Source organism: Barbus barbus (genome assembly GCF_936440315.1).
Source record: "Barbus barbus genome assembly, chromosome: 31".
Taxonomy (NCBI): domain Eukaryota; kingdom Metazoa; phylum Chordata; class Actinopteri; order Cypriniformes; family Cyprinidae; genus Barbus; species Barbus barbus.
In genome coordinates, this window is record NC_136759.1 from 5214224 (window position 1) to 5233001 (window position 18778).

General features: G+C 36.3%; 2 protein-coding genes across 2 annotated transcripts; both read left to right on the plus strand.

The window, feature by feature from the left end:
• Positions 1-565: 565 nt before the first annotated feature.
• On the plus strand, positions 566-15815 carry LOC306851788 (lysophosphatidic acid receptor 6-like). Its single transcript, XM_079388231.1, has 2 exons — positions 566-712; positions 12932-15815. The coding sequence occupies exons 1-2, from the start codon at positions 694-696 to the stop codon at positions 13927-13929; spliced, it is 1017 nt and encodes a 338-aa protein (XP_079244357.1). The 5' UTR covers positions 566-693; the 3' UTR covers positions 13930-15815.
• Positions 14384-17633, plus strand: LOC306851789 (lysophosphatidic acid receptor 4-like; the record flags this gene model as incomplete). Its single annotated transcript, XM_079388232.1, has 1 exon — positions 14384-17633. The coding sequence occupies exon 1, from the start codon at positions 16719-16721 to the stop codon at positions 17631-17633; it is 915 nt and encodes a 304-aa protein (XP_079244358.1). The 5' UTR covers positions 14384-16718.
• Positions 17634-18778: the final 1145 nt, after the last annotated feature.

An 18778-nucleotide genomic window follows, 5' to 3' on the forward strand; every position in this document is an offset into this window, starting at 1 on the left:
AGCCTACATACTAAATTTATAAACATCTTAAAGACGTCTAAAAAAGGTCTATTTGAAATCAGAGAGGTAACATCCTATAGTCATATTGCAGATGAGCAAACACTTTCTTGCAGATGTAAATGCACACTTCAAATAGATGTCTCTGTGATGTACATGAGATTTACACACTGACAGCGACTGTTACTGTGGCCCATTTTTATACAGTTGTTTTTAGTTTATCCATGTTTTCTGTGTGCCACCTAGACAAGTGAACACAATAAAACCCACACTTAAGTAGTAGGTTTTTTAACTGTTATGAGTTTCATAATTGTTTTACTGTTGACATTTAGCTAAAAGCCTGTCTAATAGAAGGTTGAGGCTCTTAGCCTCATATAGTATAAAAGCACGCCTTTTATGTGTGAAAAGTTAACTGCAAGCTATCTTGATATTTCACTAAAGCCCACAAACACCGCGAGCGCTACAGAGGACGCGCGAGCGATCAGTTGTTTCTCTTTTGCCAGATGCACCTCACTAGTTTCTGTCTGACTGCATAGTTCATCTTGTCTGCAACGGAAACATAAGAAACAGAGCCCACTCGGTCAACAGACACAGCACGCAATGCATCAGCGACATTTGTGTGAGGACCTACAACTTGCCTTAAAGTGTGGATAGCGGCAGACGACAGCAAAAAACAACTATTTATTGGCTGTGGGAATGAACTCCAACACATCATGTGAGTATAGCTATTTATGTAACCACAGTTTCCGCCGAAATGCAGCGATATTCATATGATCTTGATAAAGTCAAGACCGTAAATTCAAGATACTTATCTTTCGGACGTATGCCTTTTGTTTTATTTATTTAATTCATTCTTGATTTAAACATTCATTCAAAGTGGTACATTTAAAAAAAAAAAAAAAATTAGGCAGTAATTAAAATGTTCAAATTTTAGCGTTTTAGAATAAATGAAGAAAAGAAGACAAAAAGGAAAGGAAAAGCCCCGGGGAGACCACATTTCCATTTGCCGCTTCAATCGTGTTTTCGTCAGAGAATTTCCAGTGATTTGCGTTTGATCTGAAGTCACCAAACAGATTTAACCTACATTTGGGTACATGTGACCCCGTGCTCGGATGGAAAATCATTCATTCATCTTCAATCTTATCTAGATGATGTATTTGTCAGTTCGACCCACGAGAATTTATAAGTAACTTGCATGCTGACCATGTTTCTCAAGTAGCCTCCTACAGAAATTCAGTATTTTAATAACCATAGCCTACAAGGATGTGGCGAGTTCCTGGCAACGGTTATTTGCATGTAGATTTACATATATTGTTTGTTTTTAGATGTCACATAGGATATAAGAGCCTCATCGCTACAACTCAGAGCTCCAAGACCTGTTCACAAGAAGAATGATAACCATAACTGTTAGCTTCTACAGCAAGGCAGGATGAAATACTGTTTATTTTAAGCACTGGCTGCTTATGCCACCTGCCACTTTAAATGCTAGTGGTTGGTGGAATCTGATTGGCTATCATTTTTTTTTTTATCATTCATCAGCTGAAAAACAAAATAGTTGTTAAAGTTTTTCCAATGATATCCTTAATTATTCAGGAGAGACAATGCAGGGAAGATTTAAACAATGTGTTTAGTTTCAGAATTCTGAAAATGGAACCTCTATTTAAAACCAATTTGACACACAAAGAACGGTTATAAAGCTATATCAGATAAATGTGTTAAAAAAGCAGGCAGGATGTGCTTTCACCATGAAGCTACAAAAACCTCAAACCTTTCCTCTATATTGAGAAAATAGTGTGTGGGTACACTCTAAAAAAATGGTGCTATATAGCACTAAAAGTGGTTCTTGGCTCGTAATCATAGGGGAACCACTTTTGGTGCTATATAGAAGTATAAGATGTGCCGTATTGCATTGTATTTCTTCAACAAAAATGGTGCTAAACAGCACCAACAGTGGTTCTTTGGCTCGTAAATAACCTTTAAAGGGGCTTAACAGGTTCTTTGTACGGCAGTGGTGCTACATAGCACCCCAAAGAACCACTGAATAAACATACAGGATCTTAACAGGTTCTGTATATGGTAGCGGTGCTATATAGCCCCTCAGTCATGCCAAAGAACCGATGAAGAACCACTTAAGAACCACTGAAGCACCAAGATTTGATGCTATACAGCACCAAAAGTGGTTCCCCTATGATTACGAGCCAAAGAACCACTTTTAGTGCTATATAGCACCATCTTTTTTAGCGTGTAGACCATCCTGAGAGGTTGGTTAGATCGTGGCACTAGTTTCATGATGTCACTAGTGTATATAGTATACTTCGTTCATGTCACCCAAAAAACTGGTTTCCATCTCGATTTCTTTACCATATCTAAATATTAAAGACAAACACTTGTGTTTCAGCTTTTAAAGAAGTCAAACCAAAACAAGTTTGCTTATCATGAGAACAATCGCCATATGTTGAAATATAAAACATCATCTCACAGTCATCTTTGTTCATGAAAGCCATTATAATGCTAACTGTAATGAGTACAATGTGTGTCTATAATTAATTCATAAAGTCTGCTAGTCTGCTATACAATCATGGCTCTTAAAACCAGCTACACTGAAAAAAAAATATTAATTGAATTTACTATTTTTTTAAGATAAGTGGTTGCAATCAATTTATCTACATTTACATAAACAAATTTAGTTGACTAACTTAAAAAAAAATGTATTTAATGTAGCTAAAATAAATTGTTTGCAACCATTTGCCTTAAAAAAAAATTTAGTGTATAGAACACCATATTAGCTCATATTTAGACAGAATGGGCTGATTTTGGATTCATTTTTAGTGTGTGTTTAGATTAATGTAAATATGATCTAGGTCTCGGATAAATTACATTGAATATTAATTAAAACAAATTCATGTCAAACTTTTAATACAAATGTCACCAACCAGTTGTACATTCTCACCTTTTACAAATGTATAGATACTGTTTGCACAAAGTGTAAATAGCAAGAAATGACATCCTTTTTACACTTTTACTCAATTGAAGTACTTTACCATGTTGCAAATGAGTGTCCTACGTTTTGTTTTAGTACAAGGCCTGCTAGTGTTCCTCTGAAAAAAAGATGAGAATTCCATCATCAGATTACTCACCTGTTCCAAACCTGTATGACATTATTCCTGGAACACAAAAGCAGATGTTAGGCTGAATGCTTGTTTGTGCTTCTTTACATTACAATGGCCATTTTTTGGTGGATTTAAAAGTACAAATGTGAAGCTTATTTTGTATTTTATTCATTTTTAAAGTTATTTAATTTTTGAAAACTCCTTTAAAACATATTATTTAACCCATGAAGTTGTTTAAATCATCAATTGTTTTTAGGTTATGAACACTATTAAAAACACTTAAAAACAAGGACTGGGTAAATATAGGACAGACAACACATTTTGAGTTAATTTTACCCAGCAAATTGGGTTGTTTATTTAACCCAGCAAAATGGGTCAGTTCATTTGTACTATAATACTATCTTATTTATATACATGAATTCATGCTTACAGATGAACTTAAATCCTCTAAACGTTTGTAAAATACTCCACACAACCACTGGTTTGCATGATAACTTCCTTTAATTTCCTTTATTCATATTATTTACAGCATAGAGTATTTCACTATGTAGGCCATACACATTGTATTTAAACGTGATTAACAAACATTAGAAGTAAAAATAAAACATTAAACAAAAGTAACGGCGTACAACGACCGTAACAGCGCTGTTACGTTTGGTGAGGAACTGCTAACTTCAGACCGCCGCCCTGCGTTTCACTCATAGCCGAAATATGCCATGACTGACTCCATAACCTGCCCATAAACAAACAGCAAAGAGCTTTGAGGACATATTTTAACATCCAAAATCTTTATATTCTGAATAAAAATCATTTATTTTTATGCAAAGCATCAGGCTTTTTTTCTGAATTTGCCATAATTGACACAAAACACGAAATGCACTCATTGTGCCATGGCGATATCATAAGGTCAATATCAGCTCTATGTGATGTGTGATTGACTTGAACTCCCTGAGGTTTGAAGTGGGACATTTCAACTCATGTTCCCACTTCTGATCTAGACTGGTACACAGCACAAACATTGGGTTGTTGTGTCTGACCCAAGATCTGAACAAATTCAGAGTTACAGGATTAGTTTCGAGTTGACAAAACCAAACCACTCCAATCCAGCTTTGTTGGTACCATGATGCTGATCATCAACTTTCTTTGTCAACTCAGGCTTTGATCCTGAGTTTGTGGAGCATGTGCACGTGAATGTGTGACATCACTGGCGAACAGCCAATCACGAGCCTTGGTTAAAGGTTTTGCTAAAGGTTAAGAGATTGAAGAATATGATGAATGTAAATATATTTGCAATGAAAAAGTACTTATTCATGAAAGAGGACAAATAAAAGAAATGATCTTGCTTTATCAGTGCAGTCACAAGTGAAACTTATGTTAGTTTATTTAATTGGAAATATACAGCGATAGACTCAAACATAAGGTCACAGGTAGTCATTTTTAAAGCATTATCTATTGATTCTACAACTTATTTATATTACATACAATCTGTATATATTAACATTCATTTAAAATAAATGATTCATATTAACTGTTAAACTAAAATTGCTTGTGTGTAATGGATTAATAATAATATGAATCATATAATAATATAAATAATATAAAATAACTCATGTTAATCCCGTGGCAGAAACAGAGAAACAAATAGAGACATAATTAGCGTAGCTGCTGTTCCATCTAAGCAAAAATGATTTGTTCAACCCAAGCTAAAGAATAATAATAATGTACATTTGATCAGATATAACTGCAGTACAAGATTATAAAATGCATTATGTGAATGCTTGGCTAAAGATATGTGTCTTTAATCTAGATTTAAACATAGAAAGTGTGTCTGAACCCCGAATGTTATCAGGAAGGCTATTCCAGAGTTTGGGAGCCAAATGTGAAAAAGCTCTACCTCCTTTAGTGGACTTCGCTATCCTAGTTACTACCTAAAGTCCAGAGTTTTGCGACCTTAGGGAGCCGGTTGGATTGTAGCGTGGTAGAAGACAAGTTAGGTACGCAGGAGCTAAACCATTTAGGGCCTTATAGGCAAGTAATAATATTTTGTAAATGATACGGAACTTAATAGGTAGCCAGTGCAGAGACTATAAAATTGGGGTAATATGATCATATTTTCTTGATCTGGTAAGAACTCTAGCCGCTGCATTTTGGACTATCTGTAGCTTATTGAAGATGCAGGACAACCTAGCAGTGCATTACAATAGTCCAGTCTAGAGGTCATGAATGCATGAACTAGCTTTTCTGCATCAGAAACAGGTAGCATGTTTCGAAGCTTGGCAATGTTTATAAGATGGAAGAATGCTGTTTTTGTAACATGGGAAATATGATTTTCAAAGGACAAGTTGCTGTCTAATATAACACCCAGATTTTTGACTTTAGAGGACGTAACAGTGCATCCGTCAAGTTGCAAATTGTAATCCAAGAGATTCTGTGTAATGTTTTCTGGTCCAATAATTAATATCTCTGTCTTATCTGAATTTAATAGTAGGAAATTATTGGTCATCCAATCTTTTATATTTTATAGTTTTATATTAGCTTTAGATAGTTTAGAAGTTTCATCTGGTCTTGTTGAGATATATAATTGAGTATCATCAGCATAACAATGAAAACTAATCCCGTATTTTCTAATAATATTACCAAGGGGCAATATGTATATTGAAAATAGTAAGTAAGTAAGTAAGTAAATTTTATTTATAGAGCACATTTAAATTCAGCTTACACTGACCAAAGTGCTGTACAAAACAATCATAAAATACAGTAATGTATAAAATAAAATACAAATTAAAATCCAAGATAACAATCCTAATCCATAAATTAAAATTCAGGAAAGGCCATAGAATAAAGATGCGTTTTAAGTCTAGACTTAATGTTAGGTGGCAACTGATTCCATAGCCGTGGAGCAGCTACTGCAAAGGCTCTGTCACCTTTAAACTTAAGTCGTGACCGTGGGACATATAAAAGAGCTTTATTAGCAGATCTGAGGGGCTTGGGAGTAGATTTAAACGAGATAAGATCCGAAATGTAAGATGGGGCTTGTCCATTAAGTGCCTTAAAAACAATCAACAAAATTTTGAACTGAATTCTAAAAGAGACAGGAAGCCAGTGGAGCGACGCTAAAATTGGAGTGATGTGATCATGTTTTTTTGCACCAGTTAACAATCTGGCTGCTGCGTTCTGGACCATCTGCAAACGAGCCAGTAAAGATTGGGGAAGACCTAGGTATAAGGAATTACAGTAGTCTAATCGTGATGTTATAAATGCATGAATAACTTTTTCCAAGTCTTGAAAGGAAAGTGTTGATTTAAGTCTAGAAATAATTCTCAGTTAATAATAGCTGTTTTTAACAACTGAGCTAATTTGCTTTTCAAGGCAAAGCTCAGAGTCAAAAATAACACCTAAATTTTTTGCATGTGACGTAACATATGGAGTGAGACTGTCTAAGTTACTAACTATAGAATTTCTGTTTTTAGAGGGACCAAAAATAATCACCTCAGTTTTTTCATTATTTAGCTGGAGGAAATTATTCGCCATCCAGATTTTAATGTCCTTCAAACAGTCCATAAGAGGCTGTAGAGAATGTCTAGATTTTAATGGAGCGTATAACTGAGAATCATCAGCGTAGAAATGAAAAGAGATTTTATATTTCCTGATTATATTACCAAGTGGAAGCATGTACAGATTAAAAAGTAAGGGCCCCAGAATGGACCCTTGAGGAACCCCACAAGGGAGAGAAACTGATGATGAGGAAAACTGTCCGATAGCCACTGAAAGTGTCCTGGATTTAAGATACGACTTAAACCACAATAATGCTGCATCCTTAATACCTACCCAATGTTCAAGGCGTGACAAAAGGATGTCATGATCAACTGTGTCAAAAGCAGCACTTAAGTCCAATAAAATCAAAATTGCATTTTCACCGGAGTCAACCACAAGTAGCAAATCATTCATCACTTTTAGCAAAGCCGTTTCAGTGCTATGATAGGTTGCAAAATTTGATTGAAATGGTTCAAATATCATAGTCGAATTTAAAAACGGAAGTAACTGTGATTGGACAACTTTTTCCATAACTTTTGAAAGAAAAGGCAATTTTGAGATGGGACGATAATTATTCAAACATTTTACATCAACATTGGGCTTTTTAAGCAGTGGGTGGACAACTGCATGCTTTAAAAATGCAGGGACATTTTTAGCAAAATAGCAGAAAGATCCTTGTGGTACTCCATACTTTACTGGTGATAATTGAGATGACTCCCCATTTAAATGAACAAAGTGGTAGCGATCGGACAGGTAGGATCTAAACCATCTTAAAGCCTGCCCTTGAATACCAGTGTAGTTTTGTAATCGATCTATGAGTATGTCATGGTCTATAGTGTCGAACGCAGCACTAAGATCAAGTAATACTAGCAATGAGATGCAGCCTTGGTCTGAAGCAAGAAGCAAGTCATTTGTAATTGTAACAAGTGCAGTTTCTGTACTATGGCGAGGCCTGAAACCTGACTGAAATTCTTCATAGAGATAAATTTTTTGCAAGAAGGAGCACAATTGAGCAGACACAACTTTTTCTAAAATTTTAGACATAAACAGAAGATTTGAAATGGGTCTGTAATTTGCCAGTTCATTTGAATCTAGTTGTGGTTTCTTAATAAGAGGCTTAATAACCGCCAGCTTGAATGGTTTTGGGACGTGACCTAAAGATAACGATGAGTTAATAATATTGAGAAGCGGTTCTTCTGCTACAGATAACATCTCTTTCAGTAGTTTAGTGGGTACAGGATATAATAAACACGTTGTTGGTTTAGATGCACTGATAAGTTTATTTAGCTCTTCCTGTCCTATAGTTGTAAGGCACTGCAGTTTTTCTTTGGGTGCGATGAATGAAGCTGAAATACTAGACGCAGTAGAATATACATTTGATATTGTATTTCTGATGTTATCTATTTTATCAGTAAAGAAATTCATAAAGTCATTACTATTAAACTGTGAGGGAATATTTAGATCGGGTGGCATCTGTTTATTTGTTAATCTAGCCACTGTGCTAAATAAGAACCTTGGATTGTTTTGGTTATTATCTATGAGTTTGCGGATATGCTCTGCCCTGGCAGCTTTTAGAGCCTGTCTATAGCTGGACATACTGTTTTTCCACGCAATTCTAAAAACTTCCAAGTTAGTTTTTCTCCATTTGCGCTCAAGATTACGAGAGAATGGATATAACTGTTGTACCATGGCGCAGTACGTTTTTCTCTAACCTTTTTCAGTTTGAGGGGGGCAACAGCTTCTAATGTATTAGAGAAGATAGTGCCCATGTTGCTAGTCAATTTTAGATGTCAAATAGACGTCTAGATTTCTTTAAGATGTTCATGATTTAGAATCTATGTAAAACTGACATCTGAAAGACGTCTGTCAGACGTTTGTGGACAGCAGAGACTTTCCAGATCAAGAGATCTTTAACAGACATCTTGCAGACTTACGTGTGCTATCTGAGACATGTACGTCAACAAGATGACTGTTAAAGATCGCTTCTTCTGGTAAGCATCTTCTGTGTACAAACATCTGATAGACATCTTTAAGATGTCAGATTTACATACATTCTAAATCATAAACATCTTAAAGATATTTTCTGAATGTCTATTTGATATCTGATAGATAGGAAACGTCCTATAGACGTATTGCAGATGAGCAAACACTCTAAAAAATACATCTTGCAGATGTAATGCAGACGTCAAAAAGACTTGTGCAAATGTACTTGTGCAATCAGGGCGGTAACAAAAAAAACTACCCAAACACTAAAAAAAATGACCCAATAAGCTCAACCCAGCATTTGGGTTGAAAAAAAATAACCCTGGATTTTTGAAGTTATGAAATTGTATGCTTTTGTTACACACACAAAATGTTGCAAATTTTGTACTGTGAAATTGAATTATTTGTATGTCAAATAAAAAAAAATGTTTTAAAACCAATCAAATAAATAAATAAATGCATAATACAAAAAATAATCATTTAATAGGCTATAAAAATAAACTAAGACTTTGCGTGTGCACTTTCTTAGCTTTAAAAAAAAAAAAATATCAGCATGTCCACAGAAAATGCTTCTTGTACAGAAAATGCTTTTGAAACAAAAACAGAATGGTCTGACTTTGGCTTTTTGAAAGCAGATGGGCTGATTGAGAACGTAGTTTCACTTTTTGACAGTAGGTGGCGCTTATGGAACAGTCGAACAGCTACCTGTGTGTATCGACTGAAACCAAACATTCTATCAAATTCCTTCATCTTGTAAAAACACTGCCAATGATTACCCTTGTTGTATCCCGTTCCCATTGTATGTCTCTGTGTATCTGTGTATCAGCCATTAGCTGTGACATAAGAACACATGAACACGTTGAAATAAGTGCCGTGCCTGCCTGGGTTGAGGAGATGAATAAAAAATAAATATTAAGTTGAATTTAAAATTAAAATTTGCATTTGAATGCAAAAACGGTGCGTTTGAATTTTAGATGTGCATCAGGGAGTCTTATCAGTGGTGCACAAGATGCGGTGATGATGATTGCCTTGTCCAAATACCCACACTTGCTGTCTTGGCCACTTGAGAACGTGCAAGAAGTGCGTGCGCAAGACTGTCCCAGGTCTGAAAAATAGCAAAGCGCAGTGCCCTTAATGGATACTAAATCCACATCTTGAATACCAGAGGCTAAGTGTATCCCATCATGCATCATAAATCGTGAGACTTTTTGCTGAGATCTCGCGAGAGGTCACGGAAAACTTTTCCAATGTAAGTTAAATATTAATATAATAATTAGATGTTAGAAAAACTGTTTTTACGTTTTATTGGTACAAAGATGAGTAGTGATGATATTTATTTTGTACAACATTTGCAACTGCTTTTTATCATTTAATTAAAATTATGTCATGTTATATACTGAACAGAAATTTAGAAGTTGATTTTAAAATGCAAAGTATTTCAAATAAAAATAAAAATAAATCTATGTAAACACTTGCATTTTTACAGCACTATAGTCCTCACTTGAACACTTGGGCCAAACACAAGAAATACGTCATATAAGTGGTCAAGTGCAAAGACCACAAGTGTGGGTATTTGGACAAGGCATTAGTAAGTGCTGTTGTTGCATTTTAATGTTTTAAAGTCCAGTTGAACTCATGAGATGCGTCGCTGCTGAATTTTTCATTCAAAATATTAGAGAAAAATAGAAGCTCAATGCGGAGAAGATCTTGCTTAGGTTTAAAACCGAAACAAAACCATTCACACAGAAGGCATATTCAGCACATTTTCAAGACATTTTCCATTCAGTTCTCATATGATTTCAAATGCGATCTGTGATCAGCGCAAAGGCTCTTTGTATTAAGCCATGCATAATTACATGATGCTGTTTTGTTCATATTAGTTTGTGCAATTTATGAAATTATATTTGATTTATATGTTTGTTTAGACATAGCCTAAATACAGTCGTTATTTCATTGCACTAAATAACAATTTAATGCATTGCATTATTTTGCTTATTACACCCTCCTCTGGCCTCAGGAGTCAAGCCAAAAGTTTACTTAACACTTATTTAATCTGTATAAGAAATATACATTTTATTTTGTGTTCTACTGTTAAAACTAAAATCATTTGTTGTTTCTCTTATTCATTTGGGTAAATTAAAAATACAGTGGTTAAATTGAAACCTTTTTTCTACTGCTCTTTTTTTTTTTTAAGTTTATAAAAATTTTCAATAATTATCGATATTGAATGATATGAAATATTATATCATGATAATTTTTTTTTTATTTATCCCCCAGCCCTATTTTAACGTTTACAAACAGGCCCTATTCACTTTCATGGTTTTGTGTTTCTGCATTACTCAACATTATGCTGTAGGTTGAGCTTTAAAGGTACAGTAGTAATACAGTATGTAATACCATCTAGGGGCTGAATTGAGTACTGCAGTTCAAATTCAAAATATTGCAGAGTGTTCTCCCGCACCCTCCTCCTACTGAGATACGCAGGTTGCCAGATTGAGGGCATGCAACAGGAGCGATCACAATTGACAATGGAATGCGACAAACCTTACAATTTAAGTTGCTGAGTTGATTTATCCATGTTTTAATATGCCTCTGGTCATAGAGCTTTTTAGATGCTGAGGCTTTTTAGGTCAGTTAGAAGGGGTGCTCCGATTGATCGGCTACCAATCACTATCGGCCGATAATCGCTTTGGGATGTTTGATTGGCGATCTCTATAAAGGCCGATCTCAAAAAACCGATCTTGCTGTCAGAGGTTTTGTATGACATGCAGCCATCTGTCCAGCATGGGTAAAATAATTATAATGCTGAAGGTGAGGTGCAATGCACATTTCTTCATTAAATAACGTAAAGTAATTTGAAAACTTTCTGTGAGACATACACTAATTTCACAAACAGTGAGTGAATCACTGCGTGCGCTCTCTCTTTCTCTCTCAAAATGCGCAAATGGCTTCAAATCAAAATCACGTCTGCACTAAGCGAGCTGCACGCTGCATAGTTGACACAGGAATTGTCACTTGCACAATCGAGGCAGTGTCGCATTGTCACTAAAATGTATATGGCTCTTTGGCTAGGTTCAAAGGAAAATAGCACTTTTAGATAAACAAGGCAATAATAGATGGCACTCATGAAGGTAGTAAAACAAAGTTATTTATGTACCGCAGGATTGCTTGTAATAAATAATTAAATGCAAAAGAAAAGGCAGTAGAGCTGACTGTTTCTGTCAATGGTAAGTTTTAATGTAGAATGTTTGTGATAATGTAAGAAAACTAGTTTAAATGTTTTGCCACTTGCTCGAGCAACTTAATATATCAGTCTAGTAGGCTTAAATGCAAAAGTAAAAAGCATTGAATAGTGTGTTTCTTACGTCTATGAAAGATTATATTACTGTACTGTGTAAAAAAAGAATCACAATGCTGAAAAAGCATTTTAAGTAACAATGTTTGGATTTGAAATTAAAATATTGGATAAATGTTGTGTTTGTAATAAACTGCCATGAATCAGTTGCAGACTCCTGTGTGAAACCACAGTCAGTGCTGCTTCTGCACCGTTTACGTACCGCACATGGACTGCATATGCACTGCAAACAGAGTATGTGTGAACCTGGTGTAAAAGGCCACCTCACATAAAGCTAACGAAATCAGGCTTGTGCTGTGTGTAAGCTATTGTGCAACAATTGCAAAAATGCAGTGCATGATCAAACATTTAGGTGAGATAAATATATATTTTTGAAAAATGTCTAAAAAATGCCCCCCTCCACCCTTCAAATAAAAAAATCCCCTCTAATAAGAGTCGCCTAAGAGGGGAATTCATTTTCAAAAATGAAATCCAGGCCCTGAATAAATCTCTAAAAATCTTGATTGGATCATCACTATAAATATAATGCTACATCATAAAAAGAAGATTGTATCGGTGATCGTATCGGCAGATACTGCTTTCTGCGATCGGCAAACAGCCTCAAAAATCCTGATCGGAGCACCCGTAGTTAGAATCTGCAATCTCTGACCCAGTTCGTTTGCTCGCTTCCATGGCTGCCTGCAGTACTCTGTGTTTTCCCTAACTGGCAACCCGGGGTGTGGAAATACTTTTGGCAGTGGGTGGAACCAAAACAATTACAGACATTCCGACACGGAACACACATTTAGAAGTAGAATAACTGGCTGTAGCATTGTTTTTTGTTTTAAGCATGTTTCCTAATTATCTGCAAATGTATTATGGAATTTTTATGCTTGAGTACAGTCCAAAAAATCCATACAGCACTTTTAACTATTTCTTCTAAGTCTCCTCTTTCTTTCTCTCTCCCATACAGATGAGTGTGATTGGGTGTGTTGGGTCCAGAGGTGTGTGTATGTGCCCATCCTGGTTTTCGGTTTCCCTTTGATCCTGGCCGCTCTGTGGCAGCTGCTCTTCCGCATTCGACGCTGGAGCGAATCCATGGTTTACCTCAGCAACCTGATCATTAATGACAGCCTGCTAATGCTGTCCCTACCCTTTAAAATACATGCCTATAAGAAGCACTGGAATCTAGGCCAGACTTTCTGTTCCCTACTGGAGAGCCTGCTCTATGTCAACATCTACGGCAGCATCATGCTGAGCGTGTGCATCGCGGTCGACCGATACATCGCTCTACAGTTTCCATTCGCTGCACGCCGTTTCCGATCTCCGCGCAAGGCAGTGCTCGTGTGCCTAATCTTGTGGATGGTGGTCTTTGGATGCAGCTTCCCCATCTACAGACTTCACGATAATGCAGCGAACAAAACATTGTTCTGTTTTGAGCAATTCTCCAACTCAACGTGGACAAAAAGTTGGATTCTGGCATCTATGGAAACAGTGTTTTGCAGCAGCGCCTTGGTGATGGTGTTCTGTTCCATACGCGTGGTGCAAATCCTGCACAAACTGAGGGAGCGCTACCCTGGAGATTCCAAACTGCGCAACAACAAAAGCATGAAGATCGTTCTCAGCAACCTGGTGGTCTTCCTCACATGCTTCATTCCTTACCACATAGCAGCGCCCATATACTTCCATGCCAAGACAGGCAAGTGGGAGCAAAGCACTATCGATCATCTACGCTACTTTGTTCACATAAGCATATGTATTAGCAATGTGAACATCTTGGCAGATGGCGCATGTTACTACTTCATCCTTAAAGAGAACCTGGAGTCTGCAAAGCGAGAGAGGAGAATGGCTATACGCGTCAGAGAGACACGCATACAACCATCAAAGAGTTTAACGTTTGGAGAAATACATAATGGTATGCCCAAAGCAACTGACAATATGGAAATATGTGTGGATACTGGTTTTACGTAAAGATTTACACCAAAACTCACGGAGAGCAAATGCAAGGATGATTAATCCTAAAGGCGCAGAGCAAAGGAAGACTGAAGACAGTAAGACATGCTTGTATAGTTGAGGATGCAGGTGGGTGGGAAGTATATACACACAGGATGTGTGTTTACATGTGATGTAGGTGAACTTTTGGGTACAAAATCGCAATAACTCTTATGCACTGGAATTTTATCACTGCTTTTAATCTGAAACCATGTCAATTTCCTTCTGGAACATTCTTGTAACAAAATTGAGTTGTGAAATCACATAACACAAAGGTAATGGGTTAAAGTTTTCATGAGCCATAAAATTAACATTTTAGAGTAAATTTTATGTTTCTTCGTCCAGGTTAGATTTTTCTCCGAAAAAAAAAAATGGAAAAAAAGAAAGAAAAGTATTTTTATATATTCTTTCTTCTTTTTTTTTTTTTGCATTGTGACATTATCGTAAGACAATTACGCTAATGTTACCGCCTTCATTATTCTTTACCTTCTTAATTATTCTTAAATGATGATTCTCATCACTGCCATACATGTCATTTTATCCATGTGTGTAACTGTATAAATACAATTTGCTAATTAAAATCAATTAATTTTAATGAAGGCAGTAAAACAAAGAATATATAAATAATTTCTCATGACTGTATCATTAAAATTATTACAAAGAATAGAACATCTAATTATTCTGATACAATAATAGAAGTTATTAATAGTAACAATTTATAATCACATTCAGTTATAAGTCATTTATAAGTGATTAGTTAATGATTAACTAATCATTTACAAAACATGACTATGCGTTCATAGATGATTAATAAGTGATATGTTAAGATTTTAACTATGTATTGTAGATTAAGTTATAAATCATTTACAAGTGATTAGATGATGATGAACTAATCATTTACAAAACATGACTATACATTCACAAATGATTAAATAATATGCTAACGATTTACAAATCTGTCCTAAGTTATCTTTAAAAAATAGCTTCATGAAATAATCAAACATCCTTAATGGTTAATAGTTACTAGTTAATATATTATTAATCACTTATAAATCATTGAAATGTCAACATTGTACTATTATCTCGTCTCAACTTAATGTATACAGTAATACAGATGAATAAAAATCGTATTACAGTGAAAAGAATCATAATTTAAGAGCTCTTTTAAAAAGACAGATGCAGTAGTGGGCATTGGGTGATACATTGTCTTGAAAATAATGTCACATTAAGGAGTCCTAATTGTAGATTACATTTTATTTGTGCAAAAAAAATAATTTTCATGATTAGTTTGGCACCAACTCCTCTTTTCACCAGCAGAGGACACACTCCAGCTTTCAGTTTTTTTTTAACCGTGGTAAAGCCTGTCAGTCAACAGGAGGTTCACAGCTCACCTAAAGTGAGTTCAGTGACAGTGTTCATATTAAAGGAAATGATTAACTTTAACACTATCTTCCTGCCATAGATTAAAGTTTAAGTTGATGTCAAAGGTTCCTGTTCTGAAGCAGATGCATCTGTGTGGGAAATGTGCATAGAAATGTGCTACGAGAGAGTAAAGGTTAAATGCAGTTGACAGGGATTGTATTGTTACAGCAGAGAAGTGTGACAAAATGCTACATTTCAGTACTGTTTTTGAACCAGATAAATGTTGCTCTGCTTATAGATATACTTCCATGTGTTTTATCATTAAAAAGATAATGCTGATTTAATGAGTCATTTTATAAATGATCTATTATAAATTAAGAGTATTTTAGCTTCAACTATAATTTTTGAGGTTCCTCAAGAAGAACTGGTAGGCACTTCTGATTTCTGTTGTCTCCATCTCCCCTTGTCTGTGTTCATGTTATTTATTGCAATAAATAAGACTTTGTATTAAAATATGTGTGCTCCGTTTGAGGCATATTCATTTCAGCTTTCTCAAGATGATTGCCAGTGTGCTACATGAAATCAACCTATAAAATATAAACCACGAGAGTACATATTTTTAGCTGTGGGAACGTGTTCAAGCACAGTTAGACGTCACAAGCGCTCTCAGTAACGCTCTCAGTCCAAATTGTTTTCTCCATGCAGCAGTAGTTTTGTGTGAATGCAATATAACCACACTAACATACATTCTCTTAAAGGTTGAAAGTTCATTCTATTTAAATATCAAATTAAGGGCATGTCACATCTGTTAAAATTGTATAGGCTATATTAAGAGACATGAGACATGCTCATATAGATGAGTATGCAAACGGATGTGAAGTATATATTCAGTATACGTGTCTGTCACATTTGTGTGACATGTGACATAACTGATTTATATAAATGTGAAACTGAAATTATTGTAACAATCTTACTCTTGAGTGGTATTTATATTGTTAGTAGTAGTAGTAGGCCTAGTAGTAGTAGTGTTTTCTCACATAACACTTACACCTCCTTTCAAAATGAAATGTCTCTTCAAGTACATAACACCTGTTTAATATAGCAGGTTCCCATGTGACGTCATAATGTGACAACGTGTCCCAAAAGGTCAATATGACGTCAGAGAACTGTACATTTTTTTTCTGGACATAGAGAGTGGAAGTTTTTGTAGTTAATAAAGTCTGACATTAAGAATCAACCTACTGTGAGAAATAGGACAGGCTCCTCTAAAGAGGCGGAGAAACCCCCTCACCTTATTCTATACAAACTTCCTCGTCAGTCGTTTCATTTCTCTCTGGGTTCCCTCAGGTCAAACAAAATCTAAGAGGCCAACCTTTCTGATTTCATACGCCGTTCTCGTCTGAAACATGAACTTGTCGACGAACTCGTGCACAATTCTCGACTCTACGAACCGGTACCTGGCGTCGGCCGTGGTGTACGGCCTGGTCCTGGCCGTGGGTCTACCGCTCAACACGTTTTCCCTGTGGATCCTGCTGCGCACTCACGGGTTCCGGTCACCGTGCGCCGTGCTCATGGTGAACCTCGCCGTGTCCGACCTGCTCCTCGCGCTCTCCCTGCCGCTGCGCGTCTACTTTTACGCAACGCTCCAGTGGCCGTTTGGAGCGGCCACATGCACCGCTGCCTTAATGATGTTTCGCGTGAACATCAGAACGAGCTGTATCTTCATCACTTTAATCAGCGTGGACCGGATGATCGCCCTGGTCTTCCCTCTGCGCTCCCGGTCTCTGAGAACCTCCGCGTGCGCACTGAAGTGCTGCGCGCTAGTGTGGATCCTCATCAGCACCGTTTGCATCCCAGAGATTAACAGACTCTACGGCGCCCTGAAGGGGTGTCCAAACATACCGTGCTTTGAGGTTCACGCGAGCCCCGAAAGCTCGCGTGTCGTCTCGCTCTCACAGGCGATATTTTTATTAATACTCCTGCTGGTCAATATCGTCTCCACGGTCGTGGTCATAATCGCACTGAGGAAGCGTCCCAGCGACGGAGCGGCCAAGGTGAACAACAAAATGAACGTGATACTGATTTTCGTCGTCAACATGTTGGTGTTTATTATATTTTTCCTGCCGTTTACTTTACAACTCTTGACGTACAATGATAATAGTGGCGAGGTTATACGAGCGCTCGTCTGCCTGGCGAGTGTCAACTGCTGTCTGGATCCGCTCATCTACTACTTCTCTCTGGACTCGTTCTGGCAGGACAAGGGCAAAAGACAAACGGATGCAGGCACTTATTCCCTCAGCAGGTCGATGGACAGGTCTTGACCAGCTGAGAACAGTTAGGATAAACAATAGTGAGGACATGGAGATGGATAAAAATGTAAGATGGAAGGAAAATTATTTTTTTATGAGTATCAAATGTTAGTGCAACATATTCTTGGTTAATCTTCCAAAACACCTGATTGAATTTGAGAATTTATTTCATTTATCCACTAAAATGTACCTGAAAAGATTAAACGACAAAGTTGTTAGATAACCTATTTTATTTAAATCTCAGAATTTGCACTGTGGTCTGTTGAACCTGTTAGGTAGGTAAGTCACATATCGATTATACATTAATCTTTAAATGCATTTTTTATGCATCTTTCAGAAAAGCTCCAAAGTGTTATATTTTGTTGATAATGTATAAAACATGTTTTAGTTTTATATGCTTATTTATTTTTAGGATGATGGTGAACCACATTGAAGCTATGCTTTTTTCCACTTCCTGTGTTACCAAGGTGCGAAAAAAAACTCTCAAACATTTTGCCCTAAGACTTCAGAGTATGTGCATCTGTTGTCAAAGCATGTCAGTCTCAACCACAGAAATGTACATTTACAAGGTGTCTGGTTCCATCTAAATTAGTAAACATGAATGTGTCTGAGGTTATCTAGGGATGCTGGTGCTTAAATGTGATATAGGAATGTTGGCTCCCTTTTTTGTCATCATCATTGCTATCATAAATGTTTACAGTTAAGGTGGTTTCTTCATATAAAACAGTAATGGCTGCAGTGGTATACACAGTGTTGTGATAAATGTGCCTGCCGTCATTAATGTGATGACAGAAATCTGCTTATTTTGTATAGTTGAGGCAGATGATTTCAAAGCACGTTTTTGTTGTAATCCAAAATGTTTCAAATTGACTGCTTTACCACAATAATAAATGTAAAATAGTTTTTTTATGAGGTTTCAGTGATTCCTCAAGTAAGGTGTCTTTTATCATGTGAACTTGCATTAGCTATTTTATATCTATGTTATATTAAAAAGGAGTTTGTATTAATACTCTTGGTTATGTTTCAAGATTTATGGTTAATACAAATTTAAATCTCTCTGATCGGTTGCCTTGCAGGTCATAGTTTCATGTTGAGTCGTGTTTCCTTCTTTTTCTCCCCCAGACTTCCAGTTTACTATGTGACAAATACCGTAACTA